Source organism: Cnephaeus nilssonii (assembly GCF_951640355.1).
Source record: "Cnephaeus nilssonii genome assembly, chromosome: 11".
Taxonomy (NCBI): Eukaryota; Metazoa; Chordata; class Mammalia; order Chiroptera; family Vespertilionidae; genus Cnephaeus; species Cnephaeus nilssonii.
Genome location: NC_137082.1, coordinates 81601655 through 81622931, shown reverse-complemented (window position 1 = coordinate 81622931; position 21277 = coordinate 81601655). Strand labels below are relative to the sequence as shown.

At 43.6% G+C, this 21277-nt stretch overlaps 1 protein-coding gene across 4 annotated transcripts in view; it reads left to right on the top strand.

The window, feature by feature from the left end:
- PSTPIP2 (proline-serine-threonine phosphatase interacting protein 2) overlaps nucleotides 1-21277 on the top strand; it is a 72421-nt gene that overhangs the window by 26545 nt on the left and 24599 nt on the right. Inside the window, exons 1-3 of one of the 4 annotated variants that reach the window (XM_079785093.1) lie at nucleotides 28-359; nucleotides 10368-10468; nucleotides 18025-18102. In XM_079785093.1, the coding sequence (XP_079641219.1) occupies nucleotides 273-359; nucleotides 10368-10468; nucleotides 18025-18102 (266 nt within the window). In that variant the 5' untranslated portion in view covers nucleotides 28-272. Of the gene's footprint in view, nucleotides 1-24; nucleotides 360-10367; nucleotides 10469-18024; nucleotides 18103-21277 lie in introns of those variants that run through there. The other 3 variants (XM_079785096.1, XM_079785094.1, XM_079785095.1) reach the window with 3 other exon arrangements.

Here is a 21277-nt window from a genome sequence, read left to right as displayed (position 1 = left end):
TATTGATGAACTCCTTTAACTTTTTCTTGTATGTGAAGCTCTTTATCTGACCTTCAATTCTAAATGATAGCTTTGCTGGTTAGAGTAATCTTGATTGTAGGTCCTTGCTGTTCATCACTTTGAATATTTCCTGCCACTGCCTTCTGGCCTGCATAGTTTCTGTTGAGAAATCAGCTGACAGTCATATGGGCATTCCTTTGTAGGTAACTAACTGCTTTTCTCTTGCTGCTTTTAAGGTTCTCTCTTTGTCTTTAGCTCTTGGCATTTTAATTATGACGTGTCTTGGTGTGGTCCTCTTTGGGCTCCTCTTGTTTGGGACTCTGTGCTTCCTGGACTTGCAAGCCTATTTCTCTCACCAGGTAGGGGAAATTTTCTGTCATTATTTCTTCAAATAGGTTTTCTTTTCTTTTTTTTTTTTTGGGGGGGGGGTATTCCAATTTGTTTATTTTTAAACAAAACCTCCAAAGCAACAAATGTTGTCAATTGCTTTTTTTCCAGTGAAGGACAAAACAAATTTATTGTTGATATGCCACGCTACTGGGAGAAGTGCATTTCTGCATCTAGCTGCTGCTCAGTATGTTCCACATTTTTTTTTCAGCATTTAAAATCTTTTTTTTTCCCTTTCTTTATTGATTAAGGTATTACATATGTGTCCTTACCCTCCCATTCCCCCCCCCCCCCCCCTGCCGCCCAGTCATGCCCTCCCCTGGTGTCTGTGTCCATTGGTTAGGCTTGTATGCATGCATACAAGTCCTTTGGTTAATATCCAAATAGGTTTTCAATATCTTGCTCTCTCTCTTCTTCTGGCACCCCTATAATGGGAATGTGCATTCTTTTTTCTTTTTGCTCTTCTGGTTGGGTGTTTTTTTGCTTCCTCATATTTCAAATTGTTGGTTTGATTCTCAGAATCCTCTACTGTTGAATCCGTGTACTGGTATATTATTCTTTATTTCAGTCAGTGTGTGCTTAATTTCTGACTGGTCCTTTTCCATGTGTTTGGCATTCTCACTAAGATCCTTGAAAGTCTCACAAAGTCCCTTGGAGGTTTTTAGAAGATTCTTGTGTGTGTGTGTTTTTTTTTAATTGAAACTGAATGTTATAACTTATTCCATTTTCATGATTACAGATATTATAGGGCAGGGTGGGCAAACAACGCAAATAAAGCAAATTCCTTTCTCTCCTAACCAGATATAGTATTTTGGCATTTTCATGATATACAGGTTGACTTAATTCATTGACTTAGGTTGAAAGCTGGCCACAGCAGCAAATCTTTGCAATTTAGGATCTTCCTCCATAGCATACTCCAAGGATCTTAATGACTGAACTACACTATGAACTCTGAAATGGTGTTCACATTAACATTCTTGAAGCTTTCACATCTTAATCTCAGATCTGTCATCTCTTGTTAAGGCCGGGAACTATTAAAAGCTTCCTGTTGGCTAACCCAGTCCACCATTGAGCATCTTAACAGTTAAGTTACTATGTAAAAATAAAACTGCTTCCAAGCATTGATTGAAACAGTCATGCTGGGATTCCTTTTCAGAGCATTAGCTCCCTGAGAGAAAAGAGGTCCTAACCAGTTGCTTCCATGAACAATGACTCCAGTACAGTGTATCTAATGTCCTTTGAGGCATAACTCAAGAGGTCAGATAACCATGATTATCCTGACAAGTTTATCAGTCTTTAGATACAAGATATATTTAAATCTGATCCCAGATGAAGTATTGCAACCATAATCCCAAGAAATCATTCAGTTTTAGCACAGCGAGTTCCTGCAAGATGTTAGAGCAAGTGAGAAATCATCCCAAAGTAGAAAGTGATGATCTTTTACAAGTGAGAGGAAAATATCTAGGAGGAAAATAAGTCCTCATTATTTTGATGGCTATCTTCACAGCCTTAATTGACAAAATCCAGAGGGCTCAAATTTCCTGATTTGAGGAGTCTATTTTCAAGGTTACTGTCAAGGTCAAGAAGTGCTTTCAATCTTGACTCTGCCATGGCCCATGAACTCCAGTCCTTCAATGGGAATCTCCTTCTCCTTTATTGCTTTCTGAACACACTACTGGTAGCACTTGAAGAGGTCGGTGCACAGGTCTCCGGAGCTGTTCCACTTGAGGAACTTCCCAGCAAACCAGCAATTAAAGCACTGAACATACTTGTGCTTCATGTTGGTGAATTCCTCCCCTATGCTGTTCATGGTGGCAGCCTAGAAGATTCTTGAGTAACCTTATAACTGTGTTTTTGAACTCTATATCCAGTAGTTTGCTTTCTTCCATTTCTTTCATTTGTCTCCGAATTTTGTCTGCTTCCCTGTGTTTGTTTCTATGTTTTGGGTAGAACTGCTATGTGTTGGTAGAGTGGCCTGTTGTAGTAGGTGTTCTAACAGGCCCAGTGGCTCAGCCTCCCCAGTCACCTGAGCTGGGAACTCTAGGTGTACCCCTTTGTAGGCTGTGAGCACAGTCTTGTTGTAGTTGAGACTTGATTGCTATTGGTGTCACTGGGAGGAATTGACCTCCAGGCCAAATTTCTGTGGGAGAGCTGCTATGCAGGAGACACCCCTGTGGAGCAGGACTTGCTTCAGTGGGGCTTTGGTACTCACTGAGTCTGCCCCTTGAGTGTGTCACTGATGGATGTGTAGCGTTGTAATCTGGTATGGTCTGACACTGACCGCTGGGTACACTGGCTCTAGGGTCTCCAGGGAGGTGCAAAGTCAGCCACTGCCTGAGGCCACTGGCTAGTCTGGCACCTACCTGTGGAGGAATCTACAGAGAAGAGGAGGAATTTGCAGATTCCTCCTGTTTGTATCAGGTTTGGAAGTGCCCAGACAAGGCCCAGCTATGAAGCAAAACAGGCTGGTGCTGGTGCTGGTGCTGGTGCTGGTGCTGGTGCCGGGTCTTGGGCCTTTTATTGATAGGTTTGGGGCTCCCTGACCCAGCTGCAGCTTGTTTGAGATTTTCAAGGACAGGCTATTCAGATGCAAAAGCCACTGCAGGCAGTTTGGGTGGGATTGTAAATTGAATGAGGCTGGGTATTAGGGAATCACCAGGATGGAGCAAACAGAAATGGCTGCCAATCAGCCCTGTGTCTGGGGAGGTCCCAGCACAGGAACAATGTTCTCTGCTAGTACCTCCATCTGGGAGAGAGCCGCCCCCAAGTTCCTGCCCGATGCCAGACAACTGTGTCCCCCAGAGCCTCGCCCTAGTGCTGGAGCTCAGAGGAAGCAGGACCTTGTAAGTTCAGTTCATGGTACTGGTCTTTTAAGAGGGACAGTTGGGTCTCCAGCAGCCTCTGTGTCACTGAGCTGCAATCAACACTGGTTTTTACAGCCAGTAGTTCTTACTGCCTGTAGGGACTTCTTTTCCCAGCTCTGGGACCCTGGGCTGGGGTTCTGGTGTGGGGCTGGGACCCCTTGCTCCTCCGGGCGGCCTCCACAGAGAAGATCTCCCTCCCAATTAAAAAAGCTGCACAGGTAGGTGCCGGACCAGCCGGTTCAGTGCCTCTGCACCTCCTACCAGTCTCAGTGTGCTTTCTTCTTCTCTAGTTGTAGGACTTCCATTCAGCCAGCTTTCTGGCAGTTCTGGATAATGGATGTTCTGTATTTTAGTTGTAATTTTGATGTGGTTGTGGGAGGTGGTGTGTACAAGCATTTGCCTACACCGCCATCTTTGCAAAACTCTGGGTTACAGGTTTGATCCCCGGCCCCGGTTGGGGCACATGTGGGAGGCAACCAATCAACATGTCTCACATTCATGTTTCTCTCTCTCTCTCTCTCTCTCTCTCTCTCTCTCTCTCTCTCTCCCCCTTCCCGACCCTCCCTCCCATCCACTCTCTGGAAAAATATCCTAATATCCTCTGGAGAAGATAAATACATTTTTAAAAAAAGCAATTAAACAAGGTATTTCATGTAAAATACTTGATATGCTGTTTGGAATACAGGAAGTATTCAGTGTATATTAGACCTAATTGCTAGTGTCAATTAATAATAATTGGTTCATATTTGCAGATTAGAGGAGTTTGATCTATTTGGTTTTATGTCTTTGGGTGAAAGAGGTAGGAAAGTGAATAAGAAAGAAAGATTAAGGTTAGGAGCATAGTGAGGTAAGTGAAGTCCTCAGTCGTTATCCCAAGTCTATTGTTGCCATATAGCATTGAATTAATAACAGATTTGGATAGTATTGTTGGTTGAGGTTTAAGCTCTTTTTTTTTTGTGGGTAGAGGCAGTGATAAGGAGAACTTCTCTTCCTAGAGTCTTATTTTCTTCAGCTATAAAACCTGGAAATCATTCCTGTCTGACTGTGTTTTTGGAACATGCTGTGGTCCTTTAATGCAACATGCGACACACTTACGCATCATATGCCCAAGGGTCAAACTAATGCAGCCTTTGTATGAAATGCAAAGTCAGCGGCCTCCTCTCCACTCGTGGGGCTCTGTGCTTCCAAAAGGCATCAATGCCAATTTTTTAACTCAGAATTGGGGGCTTTAAAATGAAATGCAAACCATGGAGTCTTCTCTGGCCTCTTCTCCCTTCGCCGTTTCCTAACAGTCATTCTCTCTCGGCTCCCTTCTGCTGTGTTCTGTGGTTGCCTGTGCATGTGCCCTGCTTTCTTCTTGTAGCCAGCTCCTCCTCTGGGCAGGAACCCTGATTGCTCTTTTGTCTTTTGTAATTTCTGTGCCAGCATTTCTCAAATGGTTTTATAGTCACTTGGGGGGACTGTAAAAAAAATGGCTATTTCCCCTCCCCAGGTTCAGAATCAGCAGGTCTGGGGTGGGACCTAGAGGGTCTGCATGTTTACCAAGCTGATTCTGGTCCTGGGAACCCACATCTGGAGCAATTGTGTGTAACAGACATAGTGATGGCATGGCCCTGAGAGGCAGCACAGAACCAGATGTGGGATGCTCTGAGGCAGCACTTGCAGTTCTGATGGAGGCTTTGGAGGGTGCGGGTGCTCTTTGCTTCTGCACCTTCTGCCTGGAGGCCATGTGGAAAAGGAGCCTGGAAACAAGTTTTCAGAGGCCTCTGCAGCAGGGGGCTCAGGGTGTAAGGCTGGGCATGAAGGAGGGGTTCATGGGATTTGACAGCATGAGTGAAACCAGCCTTGAGCATTAGAGCTGGTGGGCGCCCACTTAGACTTCCTCCTTTTCTGAACCCACGCCCCCACCTGCTTTGGACTGCCTGCTGACATGCTCATGATAAGTCTGTTTTTATTATTCTTTGCCTCACACATCTGCTGGATGTGGTACAGATGTGCTCACTGCTGGATCTGCTGAATTTTTTGTCTTAAAAAAACCCCTAAGGGGCTTTGTGATTAAAGTACAAATCCCTTGATTAAAACTTAAATACTATGTACCTCTTTATAACTTCAGCATTATTAAACCTTACGTTTTGGGTCTGGGAGTTTTGCTGGGTGCTTGGATCTGCTCACCCCTTCTTGTTCATCTCCTGCCTCACCCAGGACTCTAAGACTAGGTCCATTTCCAAGGCTGAGCCTCTCCATCCTATCAGCTTTTTTTTCCCCTTTTCTTTTCTTTTAATTTTTTGAGGTCTAATTTATATAAGATGAAACACACAGGTCAATGAGTTTTAAAAACTGCATATACCTGTGCAATCCACACCTCTATAGAAAGATCTTGATAGCAATGTGGGTCACTTGCATGTATCCATTTCCAATGCCAGGAATTTCCCAATTGGCCCTTCCCAGTCCACCCTTCCTGACTCAGCCAATCAGTATTCTTATTTGTTTTTCCATAGAAATAAATCCTACAACTGCTTGCCTGTCCTACAATTTCATATAAATGGGATCATACAGTAAATACCTTTTGTGTCTAGTATCTTTCACTAGCATAATGTTTTTGCGATTCATTCATGTTATTACACGTCAATAGTTCTTTTTATTGCTGAGTAGTATTCCATTGTATAAATAAACCACAAATTGCTTATCATTTGTAAATTGTTAGGCATTTGGGTTGTTTCCAGTTTGGGGCTATTGTGAATAAAACTCCTCAGAACATTCTTGTGAAAGACTTTTTTGTGGATGTACGTTTTTTTTTCCCCATGGACAAATGCTTATTGTTGGGTCTGCGCTGAAAGAAACCAGGCCAAGAGGCGTTGTGAGAGCTTAAGAAATCTTATTACCTTCTCTCACCCCGGGCTGAGACCAGTGTGTGGGTGTCAGCCCAAGGAAATGGGTAGGTTCTCTTATATAGGGTCAGGACGTGGGTGCGGAGTTGGTCAAGGAGAGGGGAGGGCATGAGTCACTCAAGCGAGTCAAAGGAGGAGAGTGCACAGATCAGTCAGGCGAAGAGGAGTTCATCTTATCTTGCTTCCGCAGGAGCCGCCATCCGGCACTGCCATCTGCCCCGAGCTATGGGAAAAAGGTTATAACAACATATATCACATGCCCGAGCAGGAGAGATTAGGGGTAGTTCATCCTAATACTTATAAGCAGAACTTTGGGGCATAGGGTATGTGTACATTCAGCTTTTTGAGAAATCACCATCTTCCAAAATGATCATACCCTTTTTACACTTCCATCAGCAATGCATGAGGGTTAGGATAATTCAATCGCCTTGCCTATGTTCAATACGGACTTTAATTTTAGCTATTCTAGTAGGCATGAAGTAGATATCATTGTGACTTTACTTGAGTTTCCCTGTGATGTTGAACAACTTTTCATGAACTTTTTGGCCGAAGGAATATCTTATAGGAAGTGTCTTTTTATGAAATGTTTGTGAAGTTCAAGTATTACGCCCAGTTTTTATTGGGTTGCTTATATTTTTATTTTGTTGGATTGTTTAAATATTTTGGATACAAGTCTTTTGACCGATATATGTATTGTGAATATTTTCTCCCACTCAGTGGCTTGCCATTTAATTTTCTTAACAATTTCTCTGATGAGCAGAGGTTTTTAATTTTGATGAAGTCCAATTTTTCAGTCTTTTCTGTTGGAGTTCATAATTTTTGTGTCCTCTTTAAGAAATATTTCCAATTCTCAAAGGTATTTTCCCATTGGTTCTTCTGAAAACTTCATAATTTAGTTTTATATATATTTTATAGTTGAATCTATGATCCATCTCAAATTAATTTTATGTCAAGTTTGAGGAATGAGTAGAGGCTCTCTGCTCCCAGAGGTTTACACAGTTGTCCCAGGGCCATTTGCTGAAAAGACTGTTATTTCCTCACTGAATAGCTTTGGCACCTTTGTTGAAAGTCAATTGATAAGTGGGTTTCTTGATTCCATTCCGTTCCATTGATCTACTGGTCTATTCTCAGATCACTATTAGGCTGTTTTGATTACTGTAACTTCATAGAACATTTTGAAGTCAGATGGTATGAATTAGAGCCAAATGAGATGCATCAAACACTCGAGGCATTCAGAAGGAGAGGAGACCATAGAGAAAATTAGTTGAGGATGACTTCAGAGAGGAAATGGGATTTGAACTGGCTCTGAAGCAGAGGTTGGGTTTAAGTGAAGAGGAGGAGACGCCATTGCCACTGTGGGAAAAGCATGTGCAAAAGTCCTGGGGTGGAAATGGACACTGCCCGTTTGGAAGACAGGGAAGAGACCAGTGTGGGGAAGGCTGGGGAAGAGAAGTAAGATATAATGCGAAGAGGGCTCTGATTACCAAGCCGAGGATACTGGGGTTATGGGTTTGGCACACTCACCTCTGACGGCAGATCTGTGATGCTATCTTGGTGCTCGTGAAGTACTTTTTCCTACTTGGCCCATGCTCTCTGAGTAACATAGGAAGGAGTTTCCAGGCCATATCGTGCACAGCTTTGAAATTGGCCTTGGGCACTCTTTGTTTTCTCTTGGGGATTTCCTTTCTTGATTGCCTCTGTAGCCCAGTCAGTCCTCCAAAGCAGCAGTTCTGTGTTTTTTTTCAGGCTTGTGGCCAGAGGCCTGGTAATTTGGTTTGTTTGTAGGAAACCCTGGCCTAGCTCCACCCTCCCTGTCCAGATCAAAGAGTCTACACACCCTTAATTTAAAACAAGGAAACCACCTTTCCAAATGATTAGCATGAAACAGAACCCTCTGTCTACAAACCAACATTAATATTGAGTATTTGTACCTATTCATTCACTCAGGAGTCTTGGTTTTCATTGTTCTTGTCTAATGCATCTGGCTGGGAACACAATAGGTGGCTTCATCCTACAGAATTTTACTGTATTTAAGCTGGATGCTGTGTGTGTGTGTGTGTGTGTGTGTGTGTGTGTGTGTGTGTGGTCCAAGATGTCGAAGAAGCCACAGGCACTTGTAGTGGAGCTGGGACAGCAAGGCTACTCACCAAACAGCGAACTCAGAAGCGGGGTGCTCTGGGAGTCCGGAGGAGGGAGCTCTGGCTACTTAGAAGGCTTCCAGAAAACTTGGAAGTGGAGGGGCTGGATTGGATTCAGGAGAGGATAATGTAAGCATCATCTTAGAGTTGCCACTGAGCTCTGCATTTCAGGGGGCAGTAAGAAACCTACCTGGCTGAGACAGAATAGTTGGTGTATGGAGGAGGTGGGTGGAGAAATGAAGCTTTGGTGGAGGCCATTTTTTAGGCTTCCCAAGGCCTACATCTGCCGAAACCGGTTTGGCTCAGTGGATAGAGCGTCGGCCTGCGGACTCAAGGCTCCCAGGTTCGATTCCGGTCAGGGGCATGTAGCTTGGTTGCGGGCACATCCCCAGTGGGGGATGTGCAGGAGGCAGCTGGTCGATGTTTCTCTTTCATCGATGTTTCTAACTCTCTATCCCTCTCTCTTCCTCTCTGTAAAAAATCAATAAAATATATTAAAAAAAAAAAAAAAGGCCTACATCTGTGCTCAAACAGCAGCTAGCAATGGAATTAAGTGTATTTCTAACTTAGATTTATCTATATGTCTATGTATAAAATTTGTTATAAGTATAATAATGCGTGTGTTAATGCAATGGGATTTATGGCCAGTTTAGTTTCTGAAAGCCACGTTGACATCAGCCTCAGACGTTGGTCCTGCTGGGCCTCTTTGGGACCCACCAATCTGTTCAGCCAGGTGATGACAAGTGGCAGCAAATGGAAGAGAGGACTTCTGCTTCTCCATGTCCTGGGCTAGGTAGAGATGTTACAGAAAACCGAAGAAGAACAAAGCAATACTTAGAGAGATGGAGTTACATTTATTACGCGCGGGTCCAGAGGAAAATGTCTCTCAAATTCTGGGCCCAACATGCAGGAATTTTCCCTATTTATATGTTTTTACCTTCTTTGTCTCCCAAATATGGAGTGTTTCCGGCCCCTTTTGCAAGTTCTTAAAGAGCCCGTATGTACTGGGGCCTTGAGACCTCAACCAGAGGCCTGGCCTGGCGCCAGCACTGATAACCTTGTCTGGGGAAGGTTTAATGGCCTCTCTGAAGTGTGAGTAGTCTTAGCAAGCAAGAATTTACAGAAGCCAAATAGCAGGGTTAAAATTTCAAACAGCAGTTTTTATATAAGATGGATGCTTCAGAGAGGTGTCTTCAGGTGTCCCCCACCCACCCCAGGGCAGAGTTGCACCTCTCTCAGCTGACTGGGGTCTGGGAAGGGATGGTCTGCTTGGGCTGGGCTGGGGGTGAAGGAGCTCAAAGCTCTCAGGACCACCCTCCCTGAGAACTAAAGCCAGAGTCAGCAACCTAGTGTAAGCATTTGGGGATAGAAACCAGGGAGTCAGCCTTCCTTCGCAAGGGACACTTTAGTGGCTATTCCTTGGAGTCCCTGATTTGTTGGTTTGGGGAGCTGAGGGAACTTTGAGTTTTATAATGTACCTCATCTAGGGCTAATGCTTTGGAAGGCTTGGGCAGCTTCCTCCAACCTTGGAGCACTAGTAGAGTAAAATAGGAATAAACTGCTAATTTTAAATTTTAAAAAAATCCTCCCCTCCTCCCCCCAAACTGGGACCATGTGGAGCATGCTGATTGCTGGCTTCCCTCTGTGCTTCCCAGTGGGAAGCCAGAACTTCTCTCTCACTCCTGGGCCTGGCTGCTGGCTCAGGGCTGCTTGTCCTTTGCAACAATACCCTTGACCCTCAGCAGGGCTTATTAATTTTATGAGAAGAGATGTTAGGGTCAGGCTCTCAAGTTCCCAGTCCTGGCCTGATTTAGGATGCTGGTAGCAGCCCAGGGCCCTGACAGTTCCCTCATCCATGTGCCTCTCAGTCCTCGGTCACTTCCTTCCTGTTTTGTGGCCCGTTCAGTTTCATAATTTTAAAAATTCTTCCACAGCTACACGCATTCTTACTTCTTCTATTTTGGTCACATATGTCTTGGAGGTAACGTGTTTCAAGAACTTCCCATTGTGGGCTTCCCCCATCTCTTCAGGCCTCGGGGCTTCCATCTGTACTGTTCCTGGTCTGATAAGGATGGTTTCTTTTTCACCAGAGTCCAGACATCCTCAGCACCATTGGCTACGACAGCATCATCCATCATCTGAACAATGGCCGCAAGAATTGCAAAGAGTTTGAAGACTTTTTAAAAGAAAGGTACACGCTGTTTCCTCTTTGAAGACAGAGGGAGGACAGGATGCTTCCACACTAACAAGGAACAATTCACTGCTTCATGGAACTTGCTCATCTGGTGTGGGGTGCTTATGGGACCTGGGACTCGGTCTGCTGAGTCTGGGCCATAGGCTGATGTTGCTTCATGGTTGTGTTTCATGGTTCACAAGACCCTCTGCAGTAGGTTATGGGATGCTCCCCAAGATGTAAATGATATCTTTGTCCTAAAGTTCTTAGAAACCAGTTGGAGAGATAAGACTTATGAATGAAGCAGCAAACACAATGTAATAAAACATTAAGTTTTGTGATACCCATGACACTGAGAGACCTCACGGGAGAGGGGGATTGTGGAGGACTGGCCAAAATAGGGGGGCATGGGAGCTTCATGGAGGAGGAGATCCTTGAGGTGGCCCTCTGAGGGTTTGGTGGATTTGACAGGTGGAGGGGTATTCAGATATATGTGGGAGAACAGCAAGCTTGGAGATGAGAATGAGCATGACCCATATGGTGAGTGGTGAGGTGGGAAGAGGAGGGGCAGAGCCTGATTCAGAGACCACTGGGGGTCAGGGAGCAGTGACAAAGATGTGGGATAGGTTATGGCACTCTACATGGCAGTATGGCTAGGTGGCAGTGGGCATACTAGCTTGCTTTATAGGATTCTCTTTCCTTTTTTGTTTTCTTTAAAAATTATTTATTTATTGATTTGAGAGTGACAGCAAGAGCAAGAGAAGAAATATTTCCGTTCATTGTTCCATTGATTTATGCATTCATGGGTTGCTTCTTCTTTTTTTTTTTAAAAAATATATTTTATTGATTTTTCACAGAGAGGAAGAGAGAGGGATAGAGAGCCAGAAACATCGATCAGCTGCCTCCTGCACACCCCCCACTGGGGACATGTCCACAACCAAGGCACATGCCCTTGACCGGAATCGAACCCGGGACCCCTCAGTCCGCAGGCTGACGCTCTATCCACTGAGCCAAACCGGTTTTGGCCATGGGTTGCTTCTTATATGTGCCTTGACTGGGGTCGAACCTGAAACCTTGGTGTATTGGGACGATGCTCTAACCAACTGGGTTACCTGCCAGGGCTTCTTTTCTTTTTCTTAATGGGTATGATTTTTTTTTAAAAATTCTATACTTAATGAAGTGAGTTAGTTTTGTGGAACTTACATCTGGAATACTCCATTGTGATTCTGGATGGAGTGCTTTAGTGGTGGTGGTGGTGGTGGGGGGGTTGGCCCAAGTTCCAGGTCCCTGCTTGGCCCCAAACCAGTTAACAGTGAGTTAGAGAGTCCTAACTTGGAGATACAGACATCAAAGTGTCTTCAACCAAATCTCTTTATTTTCTACTCAAGAGAACATTAGGCATCATAGCGCACACTGGTAGCCACCCTCGGGTGGTGAGGCCTCTCTCCTTGATTGGATTCAAAGGACCACTCCCCCCCTCCCCCCCTCCCCCCGTGTATCTCAGAGCGAGGTCTATCCACTGGGGGGTCCATAGAGCTGGTCACTGCCCCTCCTCCTTTGAGCGACCAGCCTCCCTCTTCTACCCCCACTGGCCGACGACGGTGACACCAAGTCAGGGCCTTCCTTTTTCGGGACCGGCACTGGAGGTGGGCTTCCTCCTGTCTTCAGCAGAGCTGACAAAGTAGCAAGCAATCAAGAGTCCCGTGACTAAGCAGGCTGCAGAACATCCCTTGCTTTTGTGTTCCTCTTCCAATCAAGGCTTTTATACATTTTCCCCTGGAGATGAATCAGCTTTGCGACACATCCACGGAGGAGGTGTTGGCTAATAGCTGAAGCTTCCGCTGCCCAGTGGACTGTCCAATGGTGCCCTGGCACAGTGGGGTGGTGGTGTAAATCAGGGGTGTCTGCATTTACGAAAACGTAACCCTCAGTAAGAAAGACATGGTACACTGCCACCCGGTACACACACACGCAGAAAACAAAAGTTTAAGAAAACATCACTATCCTCTGATTTTATTCAATTCTATTTAAGTGAGTACATTAAATAGAATTTTATGCTGGTCATAACCCATTGGATTGATTTATGGTTCCCTAGTGGGTCATGCCCCACAGTTTGAAAAACAGACGCCCAAATAGAACCCAAAAGCTAAGCTCCCACTTTTAAAACGTTTCACAAGAATATATGGGCAAGTGGGAGAAATATATGCAAGTTAAGCATGATTAAGTATTGATACTGTATTTCTAGTGTATGGCCATTTTTCTCCAGGAGTTTCATAGTAAAAGAAACCAGTCCCAGGTGCTCTGATTTTGAGGAAGAATCTGCTGCCATCAGTTCAGAGTGTCAGATCTGTACTCATGCCCGAGTGTGGGGACTTGAGGCCCCTGAGCGAGTGGCCTGCCTGGCCTTTGGGCTTCCTTTGCTGGTGGTGTGCTTACCAGAAGGAGGCTGCTGTGACCGAGGAGAGAGCGTGGGCTCCCCCATTACATCCTGTTCAGGGATAATTTATGTGGAGAAGTGCAGTCCTCTTCTGGCTTGGGGGGGTCTAACATTTCCTCTTGCTCTGTGAGGTGTGGGGTGCTTATAGGACCTGGGACTTGGTCTGCTGAGTCTGAGCCATAGGCTGATGTTGCTGAAATGTCTTCTGAGGCTCTTGGGCATCGTTTTACTGAGCTGCTGTAAAATCTCATGTGGAACCCTAGCATATTCGTGTGGACTAGAGGCAACACACACACAGAGACAGGAGCAAAGGTAGCAGCAATCTGTCACATATATATTACTTATTATTATTTTAAAGTATATTTTTATTGATTTTAGAGAGGAAGGGAGAGGGAGAGAGAGAGAGAAACATCAATGATGAGAGAGAATCATTGATTGGCTGCCTCCTGCACGCCCCCCCCCTCCCCCCACTGGGGATCGAGCTGGCAACCCCGGGTATGTGCCCTGACCAGGAATCAAACCATGACCTCCTGGTTCATAGGTCAATGCCTAACCATTGAGCAATACCAGCCAGGCTACTGTTTATTATTTTGAGTTCATCAAGTGTGATACACATACATGTATCAAGTTATTATTATTATTGTTTGAAGTATTATAAATAGTAGTACATATGTCTCCTTTTTTTCCCCATTGACCTCCCCCCGGCCTCCCCTACCCCCCAGTACATGCCCTCACCTGCCCCCCCACCCCGTGTCTTGTATCCATTGGTTATGCTTATATGCATGCGTACAAGTCCTTCGTTGATCTCTTACAGCCCCCCCCCGTCATCAAGAATTTTTTTTTATATGTTGCTAAATATGTCCTATATCCAAGTTTTGTGACACCCCGCCCCCTCCTGCCAAAACGTCAAAGTCCTGCTGTGGACCGCTCTGGCATTTCTGGCAGCTCAACTTTGGTTATACTCAGATGGATTTCAGTCAACCCATTTACACTCATTTGGGGACAGACAGAACAATCACCTAAATGCAAAGCATAGTGTCAGATGCTGCTCTGGAGTGGGCAAGCATGCTGCCTTTCTTGCATCTGTATGGCCGATCCCTGGGTCATGTCTCAGTATGTGCTCTGTAGCTGATCTGTACCCAGTAAGTCCTGGATGACTTATTGTAACACAGCAAGTAAGTAACAAAACAGAGTAACAAACAATCCATCAGTAAATTGTAAAATTTCCCAGTTTACCCTTCTAACCAGCTGGAAAGGCATAATGATGACATGGATGATGAGCACCACACGGCAGCCTGAGCAGTTCCATAATAACAACCACATGTGGAGTGTTTGCTATGTGCTGTGCTGGGAGATTTGTCTCAGAATCTCTATTACTGTAACATTGAGGTTTATACATGTCTGTGAAATATTCTCCTTTGCCCGACTGGCATAGCTCAGTGGTTGAGCATGGACCTATGAACCAGGAGGTCACAGTTCGATTCCCGGTCGGGGCACATGCCCGGATTGTGGGCTCCATCCCTGGTGTGGGGTGTGCAGGAGGCAGCCAATCAATGATTCTCTCTCATTATTGATTTTTTTGTGTGTCTTTCTCTCCCTTCCTCTCTGAAATCAATAAAAATATATTATTTTAAAAAAGAAATAGTCTTCCTTAACACACATCAACTGCACGAGGTGTTATTGTTTCCACTGTCTTTGCATGAAAGTGTAACTTTAAAAAAGTATGTATAACTTTATTGATTTGAGTCATCAAGTGTGATACACATATGTTTACAAAATTTTTATGATATGTAGCTAAACATGTCCTGACCGGGAATCGAACTGTGACCTCTTGGGTCATAGGTTGATGCTCAACCACTGAGCCACACTGGCTAGGCAAAAGTATAACTTTTTAAATTAAGTTAGTAAGTCATTTACCGTGGGAACTTAGAAAGTGACAGAATCCCAGAGGCATCTTACACACAGACCCTATGTTTATGATTCATCAACTCTGGGCAGAAGGCAGGCGACTTTCTGGGAAGATGGCTTGTTCCTCTCACAGAGACCTTCTCTATCTGCCTTTTTGTTTGTTTGTTTCATACATTCTCACCCATGACACCACTCTCCATTCCAGCAGACAGGTTTATTAGCGAGCATGCTTTGGATATCTCTGCCTCTACATCTTTACTCCATTATTTCCCACCTTGAATATCCTCCTTTGTCCTCTATGCTTGAGTAAATTCTCCCCATCCTTCAAAATCCAGGTCAAATCTTCTCCTTCTCCTCCTCCTCCTCCTCCTCCTCCTCCTCCTCCTCCTCCTCCTCCTCCTCCTCCTCCTTCTCTTTAAAGGAAGCATTCTACATAGCACTCCAGTCTGAGGTCTTTCCACTGGTTACCAATTAAAATGAACCTATCTTATCACTGGTAGCCCAAATCCATAGACTCTCTGCCCCCTTGGGCCCCTCATGGGGCCATACATTACAGACAGAACTCCTGATATGGGTAGGAAATAAGAAATAGAAAATCAAGGATAATTATATTGCAGAGAGTAGGAGTGACTAAATGAGATTATATTAATAGCTGTCATTTATTGAAGATGTACTCAATACAAGCCAGCTACCCTGTATTTTGCATATATTAGGTTATTCAATTATCATAATAACCTTGTTTGGCAAGTTTTATCATCCTTATTTTACAATTGAAAAAACTGAGGTTCAGAGAGGTTATGTAACCTGCCTAAGGTTAGATACGTAATAAGGGATAGATCTGGTTTCAAACCTAGGAAAGTTGGCCTCTGGAATCTGTGTTGTTAACCACTTCAGTGTGCCTAGTATAGTACCTGATACACAACAAGTGGTGGGTAAATGGTACCCACTTCCAATACCATTATGTTAATCCTAGAAGGTAGGTAGGGTATACATCATTAGCTCCATTTTACAGATGAGAAATCTGAGGATCAATGGGGGTTTAAATGACTTGTCCAAGATTATAAAAGCACTAAGTAGTGGAGCCAGGACTTCTATTAACTCCATGTATAATGGTTTTTCCACTCTACTTAATGGCCTCCTATGATGGCTGGCTATATTTTTCTGAAAGGGGTTTCTCCAGGAACTTGGTGGCCAGGTCAGGGCTCTTAATTGTGTATTGCAACACAATACTGAGGAGGGAGGAGGGAAGCGTGTTTGTGGAACCCCTTTGTGCATGGAATCCTGCACCACTTGTAGGTTAGCAGCTACACCTATGGACTGGGGGATCCCCAGCCTGAGTGCCTTGGGACTCTGCTCTTTCCATGAGCTCCTGTACCAGTACATATCCTGATTCTTTTCTTTTTTTAAAATATATTTTTATTGATTTTAGAGAGAGAGGAAGGGAGAGGGAGAGAGAGATAGAAACATCAATGAGAAAGAAACACCATGGATCGGCTGCCTCCTGGACGCTCCTTACTGGGGATCGAGCCTGCAACCTGGGCATGTGCCCTGACCAGGAAGCAAACTGGTGACCTTTTGGTGCACAGGATGCTCAACCAACTGAGCCACACCAGTTGGGCCCATGGTTCTTTCCTAGGGAGGGGTCGACCTGCTCTGGATACAGCTCTTATTCTGGGTTCCTCACTATCTTTCAGGATGGGCTTAAGAATAACAGATTGCCCAGGGTGGCAATAAGCCTTAATGTATTGTATGAGTTTCTAGAGCTGCCATAACAAATTGCCACAAACTGGGAATTGACTCTCTCATAGTTCTTGAGGTCAGAAGTTCAAAATCAAGATGTCTGCTGGCCTGATGGTGTGGCTCAGTGATTGAGCGTTTACCTATGAACCAGGAGGTCACGATTTGATTTCTGGTCAAGGCACATACCCAGGTTGTGGGCTCGATCCCCAGTGTGGGGCATGCAGGAGGCAGCCGATCAATAATTCTCTCTCATCATTGATATTTCTATCTCTCTCTCCCTCTCCCTTCCTCTCTGAAATCAATAAAAGTATATATTTTTTTAAAAAAGATGTCTGCAGGATCATGCTCTCATGAAGTCTCAAGGAGAGAATCTGTTCCATGTTTTTTTCTTAGTTTCCAGTGTTGCTGGCAATCCTTGGTCTTCCTTGATTTGCAGCTGCTAACTCCAGTCTCTTCTTCCATCCTCAGAGGGCATTCTTCTCCTGTGTCTTCATATCATCTTATATGGACGCTAGTCTCATTGGATCAAGGGTCCATCCTCCTCTACTGTAAACTCAACTGATTATATCTGCAATGACCCACTTTTCAAATAAAGTTATACTGGGGGTTATACAACTTCAGCATTTTTGGGAGGGAGAAGGATACAATCCAATTCATAACATGTACCCAAGAGAATGTGCTGGAAGCTGAGGGAAGTAGAGTACTGGGATGAAAGCCCAGATACCCAGGTCTTTTAATCCCGGCTTCCCAGTGGGGAGCGGTGGTATTAATCAAGGGCCTAGACCAGTGATGGGCAACCTTTTGAGCTTGGTGTGTCAAACTTCGCCAAAAAACTGAGCATAACTCGGGTAGTGTGTCACTTTGAGGAAAAAACATTATTTCGCAAATGTTTCATCCTCAGGAGCAGCAAATGTTTCATCCTCGGCATGCGACCGCCTCAGCGGCTGCGTGTCATCAGAAATGGCTACGTGTGTCAGTGCTGACACGCGTGTCATAGGTTCGCCATCACTGGCCTAGACCTTTCTCTCTGTCAGTTTCCTCCTCTGTAAAATGAAAGGGTTGTGGTTGATATTCTGTAAAATCCCCTCTGGATCTAACAACATGGTTCTTCTCAAGGAATTTATACTTCGGTCAAGGTGCTGTGATTGGCATATACAGTAAAAATGATGGCAATAGCTCTTATGCCACTAAACCCCCCCAAATATATACATATCCTTGGATCATAGTTTTGACATTTTAATCTGTGCCGGTTGGAGGCCATGCTTGGTTTTGTTGTAATGTTTATGTCAGGGACTTCTAGCCGGAGAAGACCACCTTAGAGATAAAGGCCTCTGGTCTTTTATAATTCTTCCCTGTTACATAGAGGGAATTTAGTATTTTAGAGAGTGGTATTTTGTCTGAGCTACTCTCAACTGTGCAGTTTTGCCTTTAAGGGGCCTGAGAGTCAGCCCTGAGGAGGACTTATAACCCTCTCTTCTGTTCCACTTAGGGCATCAATTGAAGAGAGATATGGCAAAGATCTGCTCAGCCTCTCTAGGAAGAAGCCATGTGGACAGTCTGAGATCAAGTAGGTGCCACACTTCTTTCTGGTTTCCAGGTTGGTTTATACTGCCGAGCCCCGTCACTTCAGAAGAAAGAGCTGGCCAGGAGGGCGAAGTGTCTTGGATAATGACAATTTTTAATTTATTTAATTTCAGTTGTGAAAAATTTGGAAAATAGAAGGTTAAAGTAACTATGAAGCTACAACTCATTATTAATATTTTCTAAGTTTCCCTTGAAGTCCTTTTCTATGTATACTTTTCATAGGTGGGGTTACATTATATATAATTTTATACTAGAAATTTAATAGAGAGGGTTATACACACACACACACCCATGCATGCACGCCTGTATACACATACATAGTTTGTGATAGCTACAAGAGACCGTTTTTGCACCATTTGTAGTTCTCACCACCAATGTGAGATTTCTGTACTACAGTTATTTATTCTTCCATCAGTCCTGGCTTCATGGGCAGTCAGTCATACAAGAACCGATACTTAGAAAGGCTTCACAACCAGCTTAATGCTCTTTGCTGTCACCATTGAAATTCTTAATAGTGTATAAACAAGGGTCCCAGATTTTCATTTTGCAGCAAACCTCACACATTTTGTGGCCAGTTCTTTGCATATGGAAATTTCTAGATTTTTTCTCCAAAACAAGAATGTTGTTGGTGGGTGTGGGTGAGGGGTCAGGAGAACTAGTTCAGACTTTGCAGGCCTCTGCAGACCCAATCACGTTACATACTGACCTGCGTGCTGCTTTGCTGTGCTATGTACAGCTGCGAAGAGGTCTGTGTCCTCTCAGAAGTCTGGATGGGGGCAGTCATGATATTGTCATTCCTCTTCTCTTGCTTCTAAAATACATGTACACACACATGCACACATGCACTCCCAGACTGCAAAGTACTAGATTAGTGAAAATGACAAAAATGTTGGGAGATAGGTAAAATATTTATGGTTATATAAGCCTAAATTTTTTTTTTACCCACAGACATAGGACATTAGTACAAACATTTTTTTTAACTTAATGATTATTTTTTATTTTTGATGTTGTAAATGAAAAATTTAAAAACACACTCAACTCTGACTGGTGTAGCTTAATTGGTTGAGCGTAGTTCTGTGCACCAAAAGGTCACCAGTTTGATTCCCGGTCAGGGCACATACCCAGGTTATGGGTTTGATCCTGGTTATGGTGTGTGTGTGTGAGGCAACTGATTGATATTTCTCTCTCACATTAATGTTTCTCTCTCTCTCTCTCTCTCTCTCTCTCTCTCTCTCTCTCGCTCTCTCTCTCTCTTTCCCTTCCTCGATCTCTAAAAAAATCAATTAAAATGTATTAAAATAAAAAATAAAATAAAAACACATTAAAAGGAAAAAGACAAACATAAGAAACCCATCACCTAGATTTCATAATTATCCACATTTGCCATATTTTGTTAATATAATTTTGTGACTTTAAATTTAATCCTTGAACAGCTATTTCTCAAAATATACTTAGTTCCTTTTAATTATCAATCAGTCGTGTTTAGAGATGAGACTCTTAAGTTCTAGCATTGGTCATGTCACAGAGATGTCCCCGCTTCTAGGGACAGATTTTAAAAGCATGAGTTCATATTAATATTTCCAATTCCAATTTCACTTTACAGGGTTTTACTTAGCTTCCTTAATTTTACATTCATTTCCTCTTAAATGGGAAATCTTACTTCCTGACAATATTAGCATAATTATTTGCTTTATATGATAATATATATCAAAACTTTTCAAAATAATATCACTATTGTTACTAACAAGAAAACTTGTGACCCTGGCTGGTTTGGCTCAGTGGATGGAGCGTCGGCCTGTGGACTGAAGGGTCCCGGGTTCGGTTCCGGTCAGGGGCCTGGGTTGTGGGCTTGATCCCCAGTAGGGGGTGTGCAGGAGGCAGCCAGTCAATGATTGTCTCTCATCATTGATGTTTCTATCTCTCTCTTCCTCTCTGAAATCAATAAAAATATTTAAAAAAAAGAAAACTTGTGAAAAAAGTTCACCATTTTCTTGCAGTTCCTTTTGATCTCAGGCTATGTTTCACTAAGAATCCTGTGTTCTAAAGTCACTTAAAATTGTATTTTCTCTGTGTGATTATGTAACCAATTTTATATTAAGTTCATTTCAGTTTGTTTTAAAATTTAAGGATTCTTTTCTTTTCCCTGTTTTATTTAGTTTTATTTTTTGAATATGTAAAATATTTACATGTTCACAGGTCAAAACCACGTAGACTTAGGCAAGTTGCACTGTTATTCCAGCAGGGTTTAGATACTTTAAAGGAAGATTAGTGGGTCAGCTAACACCCCACCTCTTAAAAAACAACCAACAACATTTATTTATAAAATATATAAGCTGTTTGGCAAAATATCCAAAACCTTTTGAGGTGATGTGATGGGTAATAGCTACATTCTCTCACATAGTTCTTGGAAAATATATTTAGCGTAATGAGTCTGATCCAAAATAGTGTTTCTTATATTGTTACACAGTTGACTGGAACCTGAGTAAATTCATAGAGAGACTCTGGCCCTGTTCTATTCTGTTCTGTGAGAAAAGCCAGTTGGTTCCCTTTATGAGTATATACCTCAGAGAGGAACACCCAGCAGGATATGAGAATTGGGGACCTCGCTGCCAGGTTGAAGTGAAAGGCCATTTAGGTGACTTATGTTTTTGTCACCTCCAGGATTATCTTTAGGAAGGTGCCCTATGAGAGTGAGTGACTTTGTTTATCCTAGAGCTAGGTAGGATTTGTCACCTCATTGGCTACACTGAGGGCCTCTGGCCTCTGATGGGCCTAGTTAGGGTTTAAGGCCAAAGTGCTTGTCAAAAGGGTGGTAGAGCCCTGGCCGTTGTTGCTCAGTGGTTAGAGCATCTGCCCATACATCGAAGGGTCTCGGGTTAGATTCCCGGTCAAGGGCATGTACTTGGGTTGCAGGCTCAATCCCTGGCCCAGGTCCAGGAGGCAACCAATCGATGTGTCTCTCTCACATCAATCTTTTTTTTTTTTCTCTTTCTCTCTCCCTTCCACTCTCTCTAAAAATCAATGGGGAAAAATATTCTCAGGTGAGGATTAACAAAGAAGAAAAAGGTTGGTAAACTATTTCCTTGTTGCACAGTAATGAAGAACAGCAGGGAGAAGAGGAGATGACATTGCCAGGCTGCCACCCCCAAAGTTAGGTT